Consider the following 21,918-nt stretch of genomic DNA (forward strand, 5'->3'; position numbering starts at 1 on the left):
GAAGGTCACCTGGTGTTCTCCTGTTGTGCATGAAGCCCCCAGGCTTAGAGAACAGAGGAGGGCCTCTGATGGGCCTGGGTGGTGGCTGGTGGGGTCGCTCTGCAGAGAGGCGGGGCAGCGGTCCCCTCTGGGACTCTGCTTTCTCCTCCTCCCTGGGGTGAGGCGGTGAAGGGAGATGATGGCTACGAATTCCTGTAAGGAATTCTGGCAGGCAGTGGGTTACTTTTATCATCATTACGTTTGAGTCGCTATCATCATTATTATGGAATTGGCTCCCCAGAGCCTGGTGGGGGGCTTCCTGGAAGAGGCGACAAGGCTGTTTAGGCTGGCGTCCTGGCCCCAGGTCTGCGTGAGACACAGCGAGTCAGACTGGAGCACAGAGGGTCTGGGCGGGCATGGGGGGGGCCGGTGCCCCTCGGGCTTGGCTCGGTTGCCAGCTCCCATCTGCAGAGGGGCGGCCCACCCGCCATGAGTTGGCTGGGAGACCTCAGAACTGAGGAGTGCGTGTTCTCCAAACATCTTGTTCACAGCAGATGGCAGCCACAACTCCCTTTCTCCCTGCAGTTCCGGCTGCACTTCCCCTCGCTCACCCCTCCTGTCGGTGACTTGGGTTTCTGCATTAGAGATGGGAAGGCAGTCGGCAAGCCCCGAAGCCACCTGTGACTGACTGGTGAAGCTTGGTGCTCAGATTATGCACAGTTTGCAAAGGAGAGAAGACCTTGAGCCCCACCTGCCTTGTCAGGGAAGCTCAGCCTGCCCAGTTCCCACTCACGTCTGAGTCTCTGGCCAGACGGGCCAGCCTCGTGCTCTCAGAACAGGGGAGCTGGTCCCAGGGCCTGGTCTGACATTGAGCAGGTGGTACGTAACCAGGCGCTATGCTGGCTGCCAAGGACATGGGCAGAAGGTGCGGCCCTGCCCTCTGGGAGCTCCTAGCCTAGTGGCGAGCCAGGATGCCTGGGGCAGGAATGGAGGGGCACCGATCAGGTCTGCTTTGGGGTTGGCACACTTCTGGAGGCTTCACAGAAGAGCTGGTGTTTAGGCTAAGCCCTGGGAGGCTGAGGAGTTCCCGAGAGAGTAAGACTGGAAAAGGTTTTCTGTGCAGAAACCAGCCTGTGCAAAGGCACTGAGGCATGAAGAGCTCTGACCTGCAGAACACTCAACAGTGGCAGGTAGTGGAGCAAATAAAGGCCAAGCTACCCCCTCAGCATGTGGTGTTCAACCCCAGGGTGGGGGCTGTGAGGAAGAGACACGCTCCTCTGGCTGCTTGTGGGGTGCAGTCAGCCTGAAGCAGAAGCTCTGTATGGGGGGCCCATGATGGCATAGCCTTTTCTCAGCTGGAGGCGCTTCTAGGGCCTGGCTCATAGCTGCCTTGCCAGCTGGATCAGCCCCAATGGGGGAGTAGCTCTTGCTGGTGGAGCAGCCCCTGCTGGTGGAGCAGCCCCTTTTTGTGCACCCTAGGTCAGAAGTCTCCCCTGGGGGCCGAGACCAGGGGGCCGCAGAGCAGCTGAGTGAGCATGCCCTCGGAGCGTGTGGTGCCGTGACTTCCACAGTGCTGCCTCTGTTCTGTGGCCTGCCCGGCCTCGCCCTGCATCTGTGTGGCACTGGCAGAGCATCCATGTATCGGTGCCGTCGTCTGTGCCAAGCTCTGCGCCGGGTGTTTCCACCGGGCCTCGTCCCATTTAACCCTCACGAGGGCCGTGCACGTGGGCCTCCCTGGCCCCCAGGTCCTGACGCTTGGTCAGAGTCACCCAGCCAGGACGTGGCTGAGCAGAGGCCACGTGCCCTGGCCCCTGGAATGGGGTGCAGGGGGGCACCCAAGCCTCGGCAGCCCTGCTCCCTGGGCACGCGTACCCTGCCCGTTCTCCCCTGTTGCCTGACCCCCCTCACCTTGCCCTCAGGCCTCTCTCAGGGAGGGGTGGCAGAGAAGGGGGTGAGAGCCAGGCCATTCCCCCGGGGCCCCGGCGGCAGCTGCGGGTGAGGACACCCCGGCAGCAGAGTGCCCTCCTGTGGGGCAGCAGCCCAGCAGAGCCGTTGCCCACAGTGTTTGCTTTTCCCAGCCCTGCATTTGCTGTGCTGCTCGTACCTGGCTCGCTGTTTGCCTAAGGACTTGCCTTCCAGGGCAATGGGTGGGGAGCAGGTGGTCCGTCACGTTTGGGCTTCCAGCTTTTCTGCGTAACTAAGGAGGGCTGCACGCCGTAAGTGCCACACCCGGTGGTCCCCAGAGCTGCCCAGCAGTGCTGTGCTTCGCCCGCGCAGAACATGTGGTTTCACAGTGCCAGGCCTGGCGTGCCTGGCGTGCCAGAGCCGCAGTGGCAGCAGCAGCTGGATGGCTGGCAATGAGGAGGAGAGTCCCCAGAGCCCTTGTGTTGGCACTGGCCCCAGGGTGTGGAGGCAAGGGGGCGAGGGGCCACATCAATGGGACTTCTGTGTAGCCAGGGACAGAGGAACACATGGCCCAAGCCCTGGCTCATCTGCTACTTTCTTTCCTGGACCTGTCCACGACCCTCACCCTCCCTCCCAGCGAAGAGAGCTCGCCTGTCAGCCAGGGCCACCCCGCCCTTCCTGTCACCCCCTTTCAGATGAATCAGCCCCAGGAACTGGACGATTTCCCCTGCAGCCTCCGCGCCTGCCCTCCTGAGAGCGGCCTCCCAGCATCCCCTCCCTCCGCCTGAGCTAGCGCTGCGTGGGCAGCCACTGCCCAGGGAATGTGCTGGCCGCGCCTTGGGGCCACGGGCCGATGGGAACTGGCTAGGTAAACAGAGGCTGGACGGACCTGGCATCCTGAGGAAGAGGGGGCCCTTTCTCCCCCACAGCTGGAACCTTGGGGAGAAGCCTGCATTAGCTGCGCAGGGGGCCGGGCCTCCCTCCCTGCTACCCCCCTGTGGTCAGCCTCTCTGAGCGACTCTGGTCCCGGGAGGGTGAAGAATGTCGGCACCACCACCGGGCGTCCACCCTGCTTTGCACTGTGGTCTTGAGAAAACTCCCTGCTCTGGCCGTGGTCTCCTCACGACCTGGTAGTTGTCAGACAAGCTGCGAGGAAAAGCAGGTTGTCAGCAAGCGGCTGTGCTGTGCCCCTCCAGGGGCTAAGAGCTCTCTAAACAGAGGGCAGCCTGGAGCCTGTCATCAGTGTCAGCGCCCAGGCTTGGGGGCAGCTGCCGGAGGCTGCCTGGCCACGCCCATGCTGGCTCCTGGCTGGGGGGAGCCCAGGCCCCGCCCCCACCTCCCGGCCGGAGCAGGACAGATGCAGAGGAGGGGCGCGCTGGGCTCCTGAGGGCTGTAACCTGTTCAGGTCGCTGTGGCCGCCAGACCCCAAAGCCCTCTCTCCTGTTGCTGGTCAGCGGTGGGTGCAGGCCTGGGGGCAGACACAGGTCTGCAAGCCTGGGCACCATTGCGGCGAGCCCCACCCTCGGGCCTTCGGTCCCACCTGTCTCCACTCCCCAGCAGCAGTGGTGGTCCCCGGCTGAGCATTCGGTGGCCACTACTCACGGTAGTGCTGTGAGGCTGGTGCCCTCGCCGTTCCCATTTGAAGGGGAAGGCCACTCCTGTCTGTGTCACTGAGATGTTCTTTATCCCCTTTCACAGGAACCTGGGTCCACATCTCCGAGTGGCGAAGCCCAGTACCAAACCCGGGTTCCCCAACCCCGAGCCCCCCGCGATCCCGGTCTGCCCTGCAGTGAACCGAGGCGCTAATAAATGAGCACATTGATTCATAATTGATCCCACCTTGGGTCCCTTGGGCCTTTTTCTCTCTGAGGAGCTCTGAGCACTTCCCGGACATGATCTCATGTGCCCTCCTGAGCCCCCGAGAGGAGGCCCCGTGCAGAACTCTCCCTGGAAGGGAGGACCAGCAGGGGGCGGGCCACAGGGCTAGATCCCAGTCCCCGCTGTCCAGGCCCCTCCTCGGCCTCTGCCCCTGGGAGGGGAGGGCTGGGGCGAGGGCACGCCTCTCAGGGCCGCCTGCTCTCCCCCGTCCCTGTGCGTGCAGGTGGGAGCCCGGAGTATCTGGACAAGGCCCAGGGCTCTGTCTTCCACGGAAGGCATGGTGTCGCTGAGGCTTTTTACAGAGCATTCCTCCTCAGGAGCCTCCTCTGGGTCTTGTTTGTCCTCCTCACATTCCTAGGAAGTTGGCAGAGAGCACAGCAGAGTCACGGAAAGGAGGATCTAGAGGACAGGCCCTTGACCAAGTCCCCGCCCGTCCTCAGCCGCCCAGCGGGCAGCAGCTGCTCTCGTCTCCATTGTCTGGAGAGGAACTGAGGCTGAGACACTCCCCGGGGTCACGGGCAAGTCAGTGATGGGTAGGTTTTAAACTCAGTTCAAGTTGGTGCCCTTCAAACACTGGGCAATTCTTAGCCCATCCACCTCCCTGGACGGCTGTGAGGTGGGGTGTTGGTACTCCTGAGTCTTCTTGGGATCGTATTCCTGAGGCGGAGATGGGAGATCCTTGGACATTGTCTGTTCAGGGGGAACAGGAGAGTGGGTCTAGGGAAACCGGGCATCTTGTCCACGCAGGGGGAACAGAGAGTGGGTCTAGGGAAACCGGGCATCTTGTCCACGCAGGGGGAACAGGGAGTGGGTCCAGGGAAACCGGGCATCTTGTCCACGCAGGGGGAACAGAGAGTGGGTCTAGGGAAACCGGGCATCTTGTCCACGCAGGGGGAACAGAGAGTGGGTCTAGGGAAACCGGGCATCTTGTCCACGCAGGGGGAACAGAGAGTGGGTCTAGGGAAACCGGGCATCTTGTCCACGCAGGGGGAACAGAGAGTGGGTCCAGGGAAACCGGGCATCTTGTCCACGCAGGGGGAACAGAGAGTGGGTCTAGGGAAACCGGGCATCTTGTCCACGCAGGGGGAACAGGAGAGTGGGTCTAGGGAAACCGGGCATCTTGTCCACGCAAGGGGAACAGAGAGTGGGTCTAGGGGAACCGGGCATCTTGTCCACGCAGGGGGAACAGAGAGTGGGTCTAGGGGAACCGGGCATCTTGTCCACGCAGGGGGAACAGAGAGTGGGTCTAGGGTAACCGGGCATCTTGTCCACTCAGGGGGAATAGGAGAGTGGGTCTAGGGAAACCGGGCATCTTGTCCACGCAGGGGGAATAGGAGAGTGGGTCTAGGGGAACTGGGCATCTTGTCCATGCAGGGGGAATAGGAGAGTGGGTCTAGGGAAACTGGGCATCTTGTCCACGCAGGGGGAATAGGAGAGTGGGTCTAGGGAAACCGGGCATCTTGTCCACGCAGGGGGAATAGGACAGTGGGTCTAGGGAAACCGGGCATCTTGTCCACGCAGGGGGAACAGAGAGTGGGTCTAGGGAAACCGGGCATCTTGTCCACGCAGGGGGAACAGAGAGTGGGTCTAGGGAAACCGGGCATCATTTGGCCAAGCCCCGTGTTTTCAGAGGAAGCCCAGGCTCTGATGGGAAGTCACGTCCCCAGGCCCTTCCTTCTCTTCTTGCTGACAGCCTGGCTGCAGGTCCTGGCTGAGCCCCCACCACCACCACCACACACGGCCTGGGCCACAGGCTGCGGGCCCACAGGGCGCCAGGCTAAGGGAGAGGGCTCACGGGCCCAGCTGCACCTGGGAGCAGGACCCTACGTGCTCTCCCCATGGAGGGGCCACTTCCCTCCAGCAGTGTGCTTTTCAGAGGGGGACGCCACAAGTCACCCTCCCACAAGGAGAAGCCGGGGCGCAGGGCTGGGCAGGGAGAGGACCTCCCTGGATAACTGGCCACGGTCCACCAGCTGCTCCTCACTGTGTCCCCTCAGGCAGAGCACCCAGCACCCCTTCCCACCAGTTGCTGCCTCAGGGAGACGAGGAGGACGTCCTGCTTCTCCCCTGCTGCCCCCGCAGCGTGGCGGCTGGGCCCCAGTGAGCTCCCTCCGGGGTGGCTGCTGCAAGGGAGCTAGGCGGGCGGGGCTGGGGTCCACGCCGCCTGCGGACCGGATGTGCGTGGGAAGAACCAGGACCGGGGCTCAGGGCTCCCGGTCCCCCAGGCTGTGCTCGGACACGTCCCTCCTCAGACAGCAGGGACTCAGTGGACGCCTGGCCTTCTGCTGGGTCCTGGGGACACGGCAGGGCAGAAGACAGGGGGTCCCTGCCCTGGAGCCACACCGGGGGAGGCAGTGGGAAACACAGTGACAAGTAAATAAGCCGGCAAGTGTTAGCTGGGGGGGAGTGCACAGCAGAGGACTGTGACAGAGGGGACAGGAGCACCTGAGATCCTGCCGGCCGGTTGGAGGAGCCACGTCTGAGTCAAGAAACCAGTGACAGGAGAGAGCCAGCGCGGAGGTTGGGGCGGGGAACGTGTCGGGGCAGGGAGGCCTGGGGCCATGGCGCTGGAACCGGACAGTCCGGACTGTGTGAGGGCCCGAGTGCTGCAGGCGGTGAGCCCGCCGCAGGGCGATGGGGCAGGTGGGCCGGCAGTGTGTGTGTGTGTGGGGGGCTGTCAGTGCCATGAGCTCTGCAGGGTGGCTGGGAGTGGCGGGGGAGGGTTGCCCAGCAGGCACAGTCCTGCGTTCCAGTCTCCGTGGTCTGCGACCTCCTCTGCCCGGTGAGGGTCCCTCCGTGAGGTCCTGTTCATGGTCAGAGCTGGGTGGCAGTGAGCATAGGAGCTGAATGTTCAGGGGAAGTTCCTCCAGCTCATCCTGAGGACCACCCTGGCTTGCTGCACCCCGGAGGGCAAGGCTAGGCTGAGCTGAACCCCTGGGGAGCATGTCACCGCTGGGGTGAGCAGGCTGCCCCAGTCCTCTGTTCTCATGGCGTCCCCCAGGATGGGGCGGACCAGGGCACCGTCCCTCCTGCCCTGCCCGCAGGAGGTGCCCCAGGAGCATGATGGTCCCGGCCACCCCAGGGGCCGTCCCAGGGGTCAGGGCAGATGCCAGGGCAGCCGCTGTCCAGCTGCACGGGCCACCAGGCGGCAGCAGCCTTGACGGTGCGCTCCCCCTTTCTGCCCCTCCATCCCGTCTGTTCCCACTGCCTGCCGGGGCTCAGTGGGCGCCCACTTCCCTGCACCCTGGTGCCCGCCCTGGTCCGCAGTTTCCGGTTGCTCTCCGGATAAAGCTCAGACGGGCCGCACCAGCCTCTGCACCTCGGCCCTCCTCGCTGCCTCTGCCGGCCGGGCCGGTCTCTGCGCCCTCCCGCTGAGGGCGTCCCCCCCTGCCCTCTCCCCGTGGCCTCCTCGCCAGCCTGTCCTCAGGTCCCAGCTCTGGCTCCCTGTCCCTCCGGCAGCCGCCCCTCCCCTTCCTACTCAGGCCCTGACGGGACCCCCTTCCGAGTGCACGGAGCAATTTTTTTCATTGTTCTCTGTGAAAATTAGCTTGAAACCTCTTCTCCCGGCCTGTAGGCTCCGTGAGCGTTGTCTCATATCTTTTATTTATCGCTGGGGCCCCTGGCGTGTGGTTGGCACTCTGATTATCTGTTGGATGGATGCAGAGTGGCCGCAAGCATGAATTATTTTTAACTAGACTTCACCTGTGTTCACACCACCTAGTGCCCACCCCTGGAGCTGTTTCCAGCCTTTTCTCCTCTCAGATCCTGGCCCTGCCCTACGCCAGGGAGCCTGGGCCCATACCCTGGCCACATGTGAGGGTTCGTGTCCTCACACCGGACCCAGAGTCACCTCCAGGTCAGACCAGCCTGATGAGCCCTGGGATGAACAGCTGTCCAGCATTCTCACCGGACCTGTCAAAGTAGAGTGCATCCCAGAGCGGCTTTGCACGTGACGGCCAGTTTGGAAACCAGGTCACATCCAGCATGGACTGTGGGACCGAGAAGGTGGGGGAGGAGACGGGCACCAGTGGCTTTGGAGTGTCCCTCCCCGCGTTCGGGGCCAGAGGAGGCTCAAGGCCGTCTCGGGCCAAATCTCCTTTGCAGGCTGGTCAGGCCTCTGCTCTGCAGGGAGGCTGCGTCCTCAGCACCGGCCCGCCCGAAGCTGGTAGAGGTGCCGCCACCGTCCCCCTCAGCTCCGGGTTTTCCTGGCCGAGGCCCTGCCTGGTGGGGGCGGGCTCGCAGGCTGTGAGGATGTTCGGGTCAGGCAGGTTTGGTCTAACACCGGCAGGGAGGGGGCACCCAGGGGGCCCCAGAGCCTACAATTCTAGGTCACCTCCTGCAACATCCAGAAGCAGGAGTGGTATTTATAGCAGCCACCAAGAGTGGAGCACTCAGCAGGAGCAATGACGCAGCCCCCCCTCCCCGCAATGACGTAGCCCCCCTCCCCCCGCGGTCCCCTAGCTCTCACTGACTCGCTCACTCGCTGGCCGCCACTCCCCTCTCCAGAACCTGCCTGGGGCCAGCAGTGAGGGCTGGCCCTGCAGAGACACCAGGTGCTGTCACACTGCCTCTGCGAGCCCCGGAGGAGACCAGGTGCTGCTTTCTGCCAGCGGGCGCCTCTGCCTCAGCCAGCCTGGCCAGGACCTTGTCTGTCTCCTCGGCCCCAGTGGGCATCCCATTAGAACTCAGTGCCCGGGGCCTGCTGCTCTCTCGATGGCACTGTCTGCTCTTGTTGAAAGGTTCATTCTCTCGAGTCACCAGCAGTGCCACCCACGTCCCCAGAGCTTGCCGTGGTGAGGAAAAGGCCTGCCTCGTGCCTGCTACCAGCCGGCAGTTAACGGGGCTGGGAGCACCTGTCCCAGGATGACAGGGAGCCCCGTCAAATGCCTTCACCTCTCTGGAGTGCCTCTCGGGGCTGGAGGGCAGTGGTCCCAGCCCGTGGTCACCAGGGCAGTGCTGGGCATGTGGCCTCAGCTCCACCTGCTGCCACTCCCAGGGAGCAGGCTAGGAAAAAGTGACAATGTCGGGACTGGGGCCCTAAGCCATGAGGAGGAGTCCTCTGGGAAGGGAAATGACATCAAACTCCAGCCCAATGGTCAAGCCTCTTCTTACCCAGATGGAAAGTGGGTCCCTTGGCCCTGTCTAGACATGAATGGGCAGAACGGTGACATTATTCAGGTGACTGGTGGGGGGAGACTTGGGCTTCCCTCCTGGGTTCGCCCCATTTCCACTTTCTGTCCCCAGACCCTCTGGGCCCGCCCCCGCCCCTGTCCAGCCGGGAAAGAAGCAGGGGAAGGCCGAAGCTCTTCCCTTGGGAGACTCCATATAACATTGGTCAGTCAGGGGCACCAGGAGCAGGCGGGCAGGGGGCGGACCAGCCAGGGTAGGGCCATGAGGCCACGTGGGGACGGGCCCCAGCTCCAGCAGGGAGGAGCCTCCGAAGTGAGGGGGATCAGGGAGGAGGAAGCCCCGGCCCGAGCTCGCTGCCCTGATGGGCGGGCAGGAGAAGAGATGGGGGCCAGAAGTGGGCTTGCCCTCTCACAGGGACGGGGGTGGGGGCAGCGGTTGGCGGAGAGCTTTATAGCTAATGGTTGGGAGTTTTAATCTTATTTAAAGAGCATTTAGGAGCCATAATATGCTTTTGAGAAGACGACTTATTTAATTAAAATTTTAAACTATGTGTGGCATAGCTAATGCCGCCCGCCTCCCTCTGTGCCGGACGCTGCTCTCAGCCCTTTACGCCTAGGAACCTTGTCCCCACGGCAGCCCCCAAAGGGGGCTGTGTCATTGCCACCCCCTTTACCGACGAGGGGACAGCAGATGGTTCGTCCTCGGAAGCGGCCTCCGCACTGTGCTCTGAAGGTCCTGGGTTCTGAGTGAACAGCGGCACGAGGACAGAAGCTGGGTCTGCACTGTCCTCCACCTGGTGGCAGGGGCCTCTGAGCTCCCAGGCCTTCCTGGAGGCCTGTGCTCGCCTCTGCTTGGGTCCACCTCTGTCGTGTCCAGCGGTGGGAGGAGACGGGGTGGTCTGAGGGACAGAAGAGTCAGCCACGGGCCAGGTCTTCGAGCTCCTGACTTAGTGTTTTCTGGGCCTCGGTTGCCCTCGTGACTCAGGCCAGGAGACACGTGTGATGGTGGACTTAGCGTGGGCTCCCGCCTGGAGCCCCGAGGTTCTCTCCTCAGCCGACCGGAACCAAAACAGCGAGTGGAACTCTGAAAGTCAAGACCAGAATGGACCCGAGAGGTCATCCTAGCCGGTGCCTCTCAAACACTTTCAAGCCTTGAGACTCTAATTCAAACACAGAGTTACAAGGCATGCTGACGTGTATCCAGCTCAGAGCTGCTCTGACGGTATCTCCTGCCAGCCCCAGCTGAGACCACCTCGCCCCACCTGGGGGTGCCCGAAGGGGTCCCGGAAACTGACATCCTCAGAGAACTGACTCACTGGGCACAGGAGAGGAGAGCCACAGAGGGTGGGGCCTGGGTCCATGCCCACCTCCACCCATGCCCTGTGGGGACAGAGGATGTCAGCCCTTCCTGTCACATACAGGAACTCTGCAGACCTCCTCCCCTGGGAAAGAGCTCCTGTTACGAAGTCACTCGATCCCTACCTGCTTCTGCGATGCCCGGGGAATGGTCGAAGTGAAACCCAATAGCCCGAGTGGCGGTCTGTGCCCTAGATGGCCGTGCTGCCCCGGGCGGTGGCCCCTCCGCACAGCCGTGGCCCATGCAGCCTTCAGGAGTCTGGGAGGCATCTTCCCCAGTGCAGGCCAGACCCCAAGGCCTGGCCGCATCCTGAGGAGGCGTGACGAGACAGGACCCTGGTGGCATAGGGTATGCTGGGCATGGCAGTGGGACTTCCTCAAGGGGAGGTGTTAGGCTAGCTGTGCCCACTTAGCAGCCTCATTAACGGCCTCATTAGGAGGCCCCTAATGAAGTAGAAGGTGCTAATTCCTCTAGGAGGTGCTGCTAGCACCAGGGACAGGGATTCTCTCCTGGGGGAAGTTCTGAGAAGCAGTCAGAATACTGCAGATGAACAGCCGGCTGGGGTGGGAGCTCCCAGCAGGTGGCTGGCAGGAGAGCAGAGTCCTGGAGGAGGCTGTGAGTGGGGGCAGGGGTGCGGGTTAGAATCCTGGACTTGACTGATGGACACGAGTGGTGGGCCCCTGCAGTGAGCGTCCGGAGGTGGAGCTGGGTAGGGGCCTGCAGGCCCACCCTGAAACGCAGAGACACAGACAGGCGCGGGGCCCTGCGGCAGGCCCGCAGGCGTGGCCGTGGGCCTGCGCCCCGCAGTCTGAGCTGACCTGTGGCAAGGCGATTCCCATCTCACTGGCTCATTGTGGATTAAAGACCCAGGGTTGGCTCAGCCTGGGCAGGTGGGCTCCTGAGGCATGATGCCATCCCTACCTGAGAAGGTAGGTCAGGGCGTTGTGCAGGGTGGCCAGGTTTCGGGCAGGCGTGGGTCAGCCTGGTCACCGGGGACAGAGAGCAGGGCCTTTCTGTTTGGGAGAGCTGACTTAGATCACAGAGAGATTAGCGCGGCTGCCACACCTCGGGGCAGGGACTTTGCACTCCCCGGAGGGACACTTAATAATAACGAGGGCAGCTAGCACTTTTCTGTGGGCTGAGCGTGTGATAGACATTACTTTGTCATGATTCCCTGTGAAGTGGGTACCTTTATTATCCCGTTTTGCAAGCGAGGAAAATGAGGCTCAGAGAAGTGAAGGTCACAGACAAGTAGAAGCGATGGGCCAGGGCTGCCCCCAGTCAGGGCTGAGGCCAGGGGCAGGGGAGTCCCCAGGGAGACCGGGTGAGGACGTGTTGGAGCACAAGGGCACGTGAGAAGACCACAGAGGCAGCTCGGAGAGGACTCGCCCAAACAGAAACAGACCTGGGCGGGGGCCCACGTCCCCCACACAGACAGGCAGCATGAGGGGGTCCTGGGCTCGGAGACCCCAGCGGCCGGGCAGTGCCATCGGGAAGCCAGCTGTGCCCACCCGTCAGAGCTGCACCAGGGCACCTCTGCCCCCCATGACCGAATGAGTGTAGGACTAGGGCCCATTCTTAGTTTCAGGAAAATAAACAGTCTCCAAGGAAGAATTCAGAAATAAAACCTGGGCTGGCCCCAACGACGGGAACCCCTTCTGCCATTGGGTACAGGTCCCTGCTGGCCCTGCTAAGTGCGCCCTGTCGTAAACCCCCTGGACAGGGCACCGGGGTGGGGCGGGGGGCTCGGGCGGGAGCCAGGGAAGGTCCTGCTGCGCTCTGGGCCCTCCTCCTCACTCCCGGTAGCCAGCCGCCTCCTGGAACAGTCCAGCAGGAAACTAAAGGCCCCAATTGATTCCTGGGGAGTTGGCTGGAGTCAGTGACAGGGCCGGTGGCAGATGGCAAATTCTACTTGTTGAAGAAGAGTGGAAAATACTTAGCATGAGAATCAAAGCTGGAGCCTCCAGGAGAAGTGATAAATGGAGCCGGATGAGGGCTCCCAGGGAGGGTCGGGGGGCACAGCCGAGGGGAGTCTCGGCTCGGGCCTGGCTCTGCGCTCACTAGCTGGGTGACCTTGGGCGAGTTACCGAACTGCTCTGGGCTTCAGTTTCCTCCTCAGTAAGATGGGGATAAGAATAACTTGCCTCCTGGGGTTGTTAGAAAGATGAAATTAGAGAAGGCAGTGTTCCTGAACTGCCCGCCACAGTGCCTGGCATGTAGTAAATGTTACATAAGAAGTTTTAAAAAATAAGCAGGTGACAGAATAATGGTTGGAGCTATTTCCGTGCCCAGCCCGGGACGGCTGCGGGCACGGCCTCCAGTAGTTGGAGCTGCCCTTTTCCATCCTCTGCGCTGGACTTCGTGCCCGGTACCAGCTGGCCCTTGGGGAGGGCGGGGCTCCGGCCAGCAGGCACGTTGACGTGGAGGGAACACAGCCAGCCCGGGCCCTCACTGACTAGGTGATTTAACCTCTCAGAATCTCAGTTTCCCCATCTGTGACGTGGGAACAGCCACACCCCGCCCCCAATAGGGTCGTCATGAGGGACGCAGGAGGTGACTCCCGGCCCTTCCAGGCTGTCGGGGCCAGGGCTGTGGGGAAGGTGCTTGTGGACCTAGGGTGTCCGAGAGCCTAGGGTCAGAGGGGGACATGTGGCAGCGGTGTCCCCCTCCTGGCCCGGCCACGCCAGGCACCCTGCTGCCATCCCGGGGCCTGGGTGTGTGAGGACCCATCTTGAGCTGAGATCCGGCCCCGGGCCTGGGCAGGCTCGGCTCTGCCTTCTGCTCCGGCACAGCTGATGCGAGAAAAGCGACAGCTTTCGGCCCCTAACTTGGGCTGCGCACACCCGGGCACAGGCTGGTGAAGCATGTGGCCCCCGGCCCACGCACGCTCTCTCTCTGTCGCCTCCCTCGCCGCCTTCTCCCTTCCTGTGCCTTTCAGAGCCCAGCCTCTGTGCGGGGCCGCGGACCTGGGGAGGGGAAGGGCCTTCGGGGGGGGGGGGAAGGGACGCGTGGGCCTTGCCAGTGCGCGGGGGAACGAGGACGCGGACCGAAGGCAGAGAAACTTTCTTGAGTAGCTCGCAGAGGTGCTTGAGCTTCCCAGCTCTGCCTGGTCCTTGTCACAGGACCTCCAAGCAGGCATGGAGCCTCTCTGAGCCTCGGTTTCTTCATCTGTAAAGCTGGGGTGCTCCCACTCGTGGCCTGATGGGGCTGGAATGAGAGGACACATCGAGTTTTAGCCCCGTGCGCACTCCCAGCGCCACGGCCTGCTCCCCCCGGGACACTCCCGCCGAGCTCCCCTGGGCTCAGTTCTCCTCATCTGCAGAACGGGGCCTACACCCGCACTCTCCCCTGTGCTGTGAGGACGGTGCTGAGGCCCCGCTGCCTCGCTGCACAAGAGGATGCTTGAAGCCAGCTCCTGGCGTCAGAAACAGGCGTTTAGCTGCATCCTGCTCAGAAGCAGCGCATAGTGGTTAAGACACAGACTCTGGATGTAGGCTGTGTGACCTGCGGCAAGACACTGTACCCTGTCTATAAAATGTGGCGACAGCAGTAGCAACCTCCCAGAGTGGTTATGAGGATGAAGTGAGTTATTTGTGAACGGCTTCGACACGGCCCAGTACATGGTAGGCAACTGACCAGTGCCACAGGAGGCAAGACGACAGGGTCCCCAACCCACAGACGGACCCCTGGAACCGCCCTGCCGCGTTGGGAAGTGATCCCAGCCATGACAACGTGTTGATCACCTCCCTCGGAGGGAGGTTAGCCAGCCCTGCAGCTAAGACGTGAAGAACAGGGATTCCACCCCCAACGAGGCCCACACTCTGGACACTGCTGAGGAGAGCAGGGGCCATCTACTCGTCAGGTTAGGCCAGAGGGGGCTGTTGGCGAGCCTGCCCAGAGAGCACACCTCTAGGGCCACCAGTCACCCTGCAGGCTGCCCGGACCCAGCTGCACTGTTGTCAGGACCCCTCACCCCATCAGATGCCCCCCAAGACTCCAAGACTAGACAAGCTCCAGCACCCAACACAGAAACACGTGGAATCAGATAGGCCAAGGGGCCTAGCAGGCAACAGCTGCCTGTCCCTGTCACCTTCTTCAGAGCACTTTCCGATTTTAAAGCCCTTCCCGTGGAATTGCATTCATCGTGGGGATGGAGTCCTGGGCCCTCCCCTCGGGCACTGAGGGTCAGAACCCCCTGCAGAGCTTCAGAGCCCTTGCAGACCCCCCAGCTGCCCTTTGCACTTCGGCCACCAGGAAGTTGGGAGTCTGACGGTCGTTTCATGGGAAGCCACCGTGTGGGCCTTTATGTCTTGCATGTGTGCAATGGATTCCCCCAACCTTCTGTCTTAATTTTACTTTGTTCTTTTTTTTTTTTTTTTTTTGTATTTTTCCAAAGTTATATAGAAGCAGAGAGGCAGAGAGACAGACTCACGCATGCGTCCAACCGGAATCCACCCAGCATGCCCACTAGGGGGCAATGCTCTGCCCATCTGGGGCGTGCTCCATTGCAACTGGAGCCATTCTAGCGCCTGAGGTGGAGACCATAGAGCCATCCTCAGCACTGGGCCAACTTTGCTCCAGTGGAGCCTTGGCTGCAGGAGGGGAGGAGAGAGAGAGAGAGAGAGGAAGGAGAGGGGGAAGAGTGGAGAAGCAGATGGGTGCTTCTCCCATATGTCCTGACTGGGAATCAAATCCAGGACTTCCACACGCCAGGCCAATGCTCTATCACTGAGCCAACCGGCCAGGGCTTAATTTTACTTAGTTCTTGTTTTGAGGTTTATTGGTTTTTAAGTTTGTACAGGCAGTCCCCACGTTATGATCGAGATGGATTCTGTAAGATTGTTCTTAAAAGTTGAATGTGCATGTAAGTGGGAACAGGTACATTTATCTATTAAATGCAACTTAGATGTTTGCCCTAACATAGTATTTATTTTTACCTGTCTGAGCATATCAATGCTTAAACATTTCCAAGCCTACAAAGCCTACCTGGTCGGTAACCCCAGGACTGCCTGTACCCTACATTGTCCATTGTTTGTGGTTCCTACAAGGCATTCACACAGTCGTTTGTCGTGAATACAAATAAATACTAATGTTTATTAACGCACAAGACCACAAGCCTCCCGTTAGTCCCACTTCTTATCCTTCAGAAGCGGAAGGTGAGGACAGGAGGGGCGGTGACTCTCTGGCCTGGGGACACCGCTCTTGGTCCGGCTGGCCGTAGCTACACCTGGCCCAGTCACCAGCCTCGGTCCAGGGGGCCCAGGGAAGGTGGGCTCGGGTCTGAGGGGCTCGCCTCCTTCGGCAGCCGAGCTGCGGAGCGACGGGAGCCCTGCCTGCCCGGGGTGGAGAGAGAGAGCCGGCCGGGGGTGCCCGGGGAGCCAGCCCATCCCTGAGCCCACCCCTGAGCCCGGGGAGCCGTGCCTGTGCTGGCTGCCTTCCGCAGACGGGTCTCTGGCAGGGAGCTCGCGAGGATTTCACCGGCTTCCGACAGGGTTATGCAGCTTCAAGAGCGTGACAGAGAGGATCTCAGCCTGGGCTCCCTGGGGTGACACTCTGTGGATGGCGTGCCTCTCGGGGAGTTCGAGGGCCGTGCGGCAGGAGGAGGGGGAGGGAATGGGCCTTCGTGGGGGGCTCCAGGACGACGTGTCAGCAGGAAGAGCCGAGAGCCTCGGGGCCTTGCTGAGCCTCAGTCTCCTCACCCGTAAAAGGGGGTGGCAGGACTGTTTCTGAGACCCCTCTTTGTTTTTGAAGACTTTATTCATTTTAGAGAGGAAAGAGAGAGAAGGGGGGAGGGACAGGAAGCATCGACTCACCTATGTACCTTGACCAGGCAAGTCCAGGGTTTCGAACCAGCGACTTCAGTGTTCTAGGTCAACGCTTTATCCGCTGCGCCACCACAGGTCAGGCTCTGAAGCCCCTTCTCACTGACCCTCCTGCGTTAGGTGTGGGCTCTGGATGGCCCTCCTGTCCACTCAGCCCTCTGCTCCTCGGAAGGTCACGGGCCGGCGTCTCTGAGCCCAGTCCTGTCCCTCTTCAGTGGTAGCAATACTAAAAGAGCCAGCACCTGCTCAGCACTTACCGGGTGACCGGTGCAATCTTAGGCTTGTGATGCATTTCGCCCTCATGACAGTTCTGAAGCAGATCCTGTCTTAGTCACCCTCCAGCCCATCCCTGGGCCCAGAGGCCTGAGGCTGCCTTTGGGCAGGGGGGAAAGGCCACGAGCTGACGTGGAAGCTGGAAGTGGGACTGCTGGGGTCTCTCAGAGGGCATCGTCCTGTCCCTGTAGGCACTGGGACCTGCAGGCAAGCAAGGGGACGTTGGGCCTCCTCCAAGGCCAGACCCTGCGCGGGGCCATCTGGAGTGCCGACGAGGCAGCCCACGCCCCCCTCGCTCCCCTGGGGGCTCTCGGCACCCTTCAGCTGGGACCCTCTGCCCAGGGCTCTTCTCTCTGAAAGCTGCTCCCAGGCCCAAGCCCAAAGGGACCTTAGGGTCAGGGGACGAAGCCCAGCCTGGGTGCTGTAGCCAGCAGCCCCTACCCCCCCCCCCCCCAGGGCTCACGGCGGGGGCGGGGCGGGGTGTTTCAGTCAGGACTTGCAGCGCTGACCCACCCCCACCCCAGGTCTGGCCGCAGTCCCCCGCCAGCAGTCTCAGGAGCTCTGTTAATATGACAGTCACCACGAATGGAGGCGTGCGGCCTGCCAGGGTTGTGCAAACCCTTTGGTGACATCATCCCAGTCAGTCCTCCCTGCAGCCTTCCAAGGGGGTGGTGTCAGCCCTGTTTGGCAGGAGAAGCCACTGAAGCCCTCAGGCAGTGAGGACAGACTCGGGAGAGGAGATGGTTCTCCCTGAGGCCGGGGAGGCGATGGGTGGGGCATTCCCCCCAAAGCCAAGGATGTGAGCTAAGAGGACTTTTATGACAGGAAGGGAGCACCCTCAGGGGGACTTGGGGATGCCTCTGGGGGAGCAGTGAGGGTTTGGGACAGTCTGTGAGGCTGCTCAGGAGGCGAGGGGCTGGCTTTGAGGTTGGATGTGCTCATACTCCAGGCGCAGGAGAGGGGGTGTGAAGATGAGGGACATGCCAGCCCCCCCCCCCCACACTGTCATTTGAGCTGGGGCAGGGATGGGTAGCAAGGAGTCCAGGAGTTTACTGTCAGACAGTGTGCCCAGGGCCACAGTGGGGTGAGGGCCCCAGGATATCATTAGGGGGCAGCCTGTTCAACGTGAGGATGGGGTGGCTGGGGGCTATCAGGGAGGGTTTCAAAGAGGAGGTGACTTTTGGTGGATCTAAAAAGATGAGTAGGGCTTTCCTGGTAGAGGAAGTGGGGTAAACAAAGCACAGAACCTCCCAAAGAAGTAAGTTCAGGGAGCAGCAGGCGTGGGGGCAGCAGGGAAGGAGGGTCTGGGCAGTGTGAGGAGGAGCTAGGACCTCTCCCCAGCCAGAAGGAACCGGTGGCTGAGGGCAGGATCTGTGTTCAGGGAGCAGCAGGCGTGGGGGCAGCAGGGAAGGAGGGTCTGGGCAGTGTGAGGAGGAGCTAGGACCTCTCCCCAGCCAGAAGGAACCGGTGGCTGAGGGCAGGATCTGTGTTCAGGGAGCAGCAGGCGTGGGGGCAGCAGGGAAGGAGGGTCTGGGCAGTGTGAGGAGGAGCTGGGACCTCTCCCCAGCCAGAAGGAACCGGTGGCTGAGGGCAGGATCTGTGCTGCAGTCTGTCCCCACAGGGTGGTATCTTTTCCTGCTCCAGGACTCGGAGCAAGCCACCTGCCCAATGTTGCAGAGCCTGCCTGCTGGTGACTGAGGCCCTTAGCCATTGCCTGGGGTGCGTGGACTTCACCCTGCAGACCACAGGGAGCCATGGAAGATTTTTATTTATCTACTTATTTATTTTTAGGCGATAAGAGGGGAAACAGACAGACTTCTGCATGTGCCCTTACCAGGATCCACCCAGCAACCCCATCTGGAGCTGATGCTCGAGTACCGAGTTATTTTTAGTGCCTGAGGGTGACTTGCTGGGACCCACCGACCTATCCTCAGCACCTGGGGCCACGCTTGAGTCCATCAAGGCACTGGGTGTGGGAGGCGAAGACGGAGAGAAGGGGGAGAGGGAGAGGGAGAGAAGCAGGAGCAGATGGTTGCTTCTCCTGTGTGCCCTGACTGGGAATCAAACCTGGGACGTCCATACATCTGCCCGACGCTCTGTCCACTGAGCTACTGGCCAGGGCAGAAGGTTTTTAAAGTAGGGGACAGCATGTGCATTTTAAAAAAGACTCTTTGCAGTTTTAGGAAGAGGAACTCCCAGAATGAGGCCTGGGTCGCCATCAGGAAAATTGGGCTCTGTGGGCAAAGGAAGAAGGTAGCTCCGAAGGGCCATTCAAGTCATCTTATCCATGTGGGGGGTTCCTCGCACCTCATTCCTACCTGCCTGGGCTGGGGGCTCAGCCAGGGGGGTGGGGGGCCCGGCAGCGCCCCTGGTCTCCCCCCACGGGAGGGGGTGCCCTGGGGGTGCCACTGGGCTGGGGTTCAGTGGCGGGGAGGCTTTGTGCCCGTCCAGCGCGGTTGTTGAGGGCACTGATCCTGTGCCCCAGGGGAGGAGAGCCAGATGGTTCGTGGCCGCTCCCGACCAGGAAGCAGCCTCTGCCCTCCCCCTCCTGAGCATTTCCTCCAGATGAAATCACATCCCCAGCAGCGGAACAGGCCCCCATTGTGAGGAGCTGGGGTCTCCAGAGAAAGGAGAGAAAGGATGTCTTTCAGGCCCTTAAAAATAGCAGCCCTGAGATTTATGAATCCGCATGGAACGGCGCTGTCCCGTCCTCCCCCCGGCAGCAGCACAGGCCCTGTCACCCTCAGCCCAGAGCGGGCCCTGGTGCTGACCCGCTGGAGAGTCCACAGGCCCAGGCGGGGAGGGGGGGCGTCCACAGGCCCAGGCGGGGGGGGGGGCAGTCACACACACTCCCTCTGCCTCCCCTCCCCTGCCAAGACCTAAGACCAGCACTGGCATTTCCCAGCCTGGCTAGGGCCTCTGTGGACAGTTTCCTCTGTGGTCCTCAACAGAACTCTTAGCAGGTGGGAATAATCAACAGATGAGGAAACTGAGGCACAACTAGTAAGTCACATGTTAGCGGGTGGTGGAACCCAGCTGGAAGTTTTCGGCACTGGGCCTAGGATTCTGCATTAGGGGGCTGGCCCAGAAGGGGCAGGAGTCCGTGTGATCCGGTGGGCACTGGCGCTGACCTCAGCTGTGGGCCTCAGGCTGGGGGCAGAGGCTGCCGCCGGCCACTTCACTCCAGTGCCTGACAGACCTTTAGCTGCCTCAGCAGGGCCAGGTGCCTGGCTGGTCCTCTTTCTCCCACCTGGAGGCAGGGAGGGTGGGGCCATGCGCGCACATGGGGCTGCGCGTGAGTTAGAGGGGGATGTGCGAGTGGTATGTGTGAGTTAAGGAGTGTCCGTCATCGTAGACTCCCAAGAGGTAAAGGGTAGGAGCAAGGGGCGACTGGGAAGGTTCCCCGGGGCATACCTGAGGACAAGCTGTTCTGGGCTGCTGGCAGGGGCAGGGTCCTCACTGCCCCCAGGGGCCGGTGCTCCTCGTCCTCCACCCAGGCCTGTCCTGATTGGAGCAGGAGGTGGAGCCACAGTGCTTGCTGGGACCGCACTGGCCCCATGCTGGCCCCGGACCTCTGTCATTCCTTCTGAATGAGGAGGCCCCTTGAGCCAGACCCCACACTCCACCCTCCCCTCCGGGAGCCATCTGGAGACCGGGAGGGGCTGTGGAGAACCAGTGGCTAAGCCTCAGCTGTCGGCAGCTCTGGCTTGCCCTGGCCCTGCTGCTGCTCACGGTGTCCCAGCCCCTCCCGTCCCATCCTTTCTGACCGAAGCTGGTGCTGTCAGCCACTTTGTCACAGACACAGCGCTCTGGCTCCAGCCCACGGCAGCCCCAGACCACACCCGGCCGCCCCACCGTGCGGCTCTGTGCTCTCCATCCTTCTCCCTGCTTCCCAGAACCCGTGCTCCGGCTCCTCCTTGTCGAAAGTGGGATGATGTCACTTCCTGAGGGTGGGGGGAGGAGTAGGCACGACCCCGGCAGGCTAGCCCGCCAGCCCGCCTGCCAGGCCGCCAGCTCACCGGGAGAAGTCAGGCAGCAGCTAGATGAAGTGGCTGCTCCCGGGCGAGGGAGGTGGAGACAGGCTGGGCTGGACATGCCGGCCGGCCCCGTGCCCCCTGGCCCACCCTGAGGGCTGTGCCCATCAGCTGGGGGAGACTTGCCCGCTTCCTTCCTGAGTGATGCTGGTCTCTGAGGATACTCGTTTTCTCTGGAGGCGTCACGGGGAGAGGACTTGCCACCTGCCCGTGGACCAGGTGCCATGTAAGCTTGCCGGCCTGGGCAGCTGTCCACCAGAGGGGCACCCAGCCTCCACAGCAGGGGTCACTCTGCACAGCTCAGCACGGGGCTATTCTGGATTCCCTCCTCGGGGTCCCTGGGCCAGCCTCCCTGCGGGAGCCCTCGGGCCTGCTCCACTACCCTGTTCCCCCAGCTCTCAGGAGCCGGGACCGGATTCCTGGGCACTCTTCCCTGATCTTGCCTTGGCGAATTTGAACTCTGTGGCTTTAGAGAGTTGAGAACAGGGTGGTAAAGACTGCTTGGCTCGGGGGAGGTCTGGGAGGTGTGGTTTCCAGGAGGGTGGGTCACCCAGCGCCCTTCTAGCAGGGGATCTGGGGGTGCCTCGGGCATGCTCTTGGCCCTGGATCTCAGCCATGTCAATCATCTTCCCTTCCTAGAGGCATAGCTGAGGTTGGGAATTCTTTCTAGTAGGTGCAAAACCAAGTCATAGAGCGTGCTCCCAGGGTTCCAGAAAAGTGAGAAACTGAAGAACCCCATTCAACAGATATTCACTGAGTCCCTGCCATGTGCTGGCACTCCCCCTCCATGCCCGCCGTGCCCTCTGTGCACCTGCCCCGGGGCCCTTAGCCTCTGCCTGCCCTGCTCAGCTCATGCCAGGAGACAGGCTCCTGCTTGATCTGGGAAGCCCCACCCCACCCAAGGACAGTGTGCACCGGGCTGAGTCTCCCTGAGAAGAGGCAGGAGCAGGGCTGAGGGAGCCCCCTGGCCCCACGGAGGGGAGGCAGGCTGTGAGCCCAGGCCTTCAGTGGAGCTGAGCAGTCGCTGTTGGATGAACCCTGCGCAGAGCTGATCCCGAGGGGCAGGTGCCAGTCTTAGGGGCTGGAGAGACCTCAGGAGTAGGGTAAAGCCAGAATGTGGCTGCTTAAGTCCTTTATGTTGGCTCTGGCGGGTGGATACGGCAGAGGTGGGTCCTGCCCAAAGGTGGGTTAGCATTTCCGGTGGCCTGGAAGCCGCTGGGCTGTGGGAACTGGGCGAGATGCCTGCGCTCCCAGACACACCTAACCAGAGGGCGGCGGCCCTGGGCACCGTGGTGGCCCAGGCAGCCACAGGGTCCTCGGCTCTCTTTCAGGAGGTGAGCGCCAGGCCCGCTGAGCCTCTGCAGAGCCGCCAGCCATGCCCGGGATCGTGGTGTTCCGGCGGCGCTGGTCTGTGGGCAGCGATGACCTCGTCTTGCCGGCCATCTTCCTCTTCCTCCTGCACACCACCTGGTGAGTCCTGGGGCCGTGCCACCAGCCTGGGTTTGAAGGAGAGGGCTAGAAGGAGGCTGTCCAGCCATCTG

General features: G+C 61.9%; 1 protein-coding gene across 8 annotated transcripts in view; it reads left to right on the plus strand.

Annotated features, from left to right (window-relative positions):
- Positions 1-21,918, plus strand: part of DAGLA (diacylglycerol lipase alpha) — a 67,945-nt gene that overhangs the window by 19,412 nt on the left and 26,615 nt on the right. For 2 of the 8 annotated variants that reach the window (XM_066251676.1, XM_066251680.1), the window contains exon 2: positions 21,679-21,847. In XM_066251676.1, coding sequence (XP_066107773.1) covers positions 21,753-21,847 — 95 coding nt within the window. In that variant the 5' untranslated portion in view covers positions 21,679-21,752. Of the gene's footprint in view, positions 1-20,390; positions 20,604-21,354; positions 21,443-21,678; positions 21,848-21,918 lie in introns of those variants that run through there. The other 6 variants (XM_066251677.1, XM_066251681.1, XM_066251678.1 and 3 more) reach the window with 5 other exon arrangements.

The sequence above is a fragment of the Saccopteryx bilineata genome, chromosome 1 (genome assembly GCF_036850765.1).
Source record: "Saccopteryx bilineata isolate mSacBil1 chromosome 1, mSacBil1_pri_phased_curated, whole genome shotgun sequence".
In the NCBI taxonomy this organism is placed as follows: Eukaryota; Metazoa; Chordata; class Mammalia; order Chiroptera; family Emballonuridae; genus Saccopteryx; species Saccopteryx bilineata.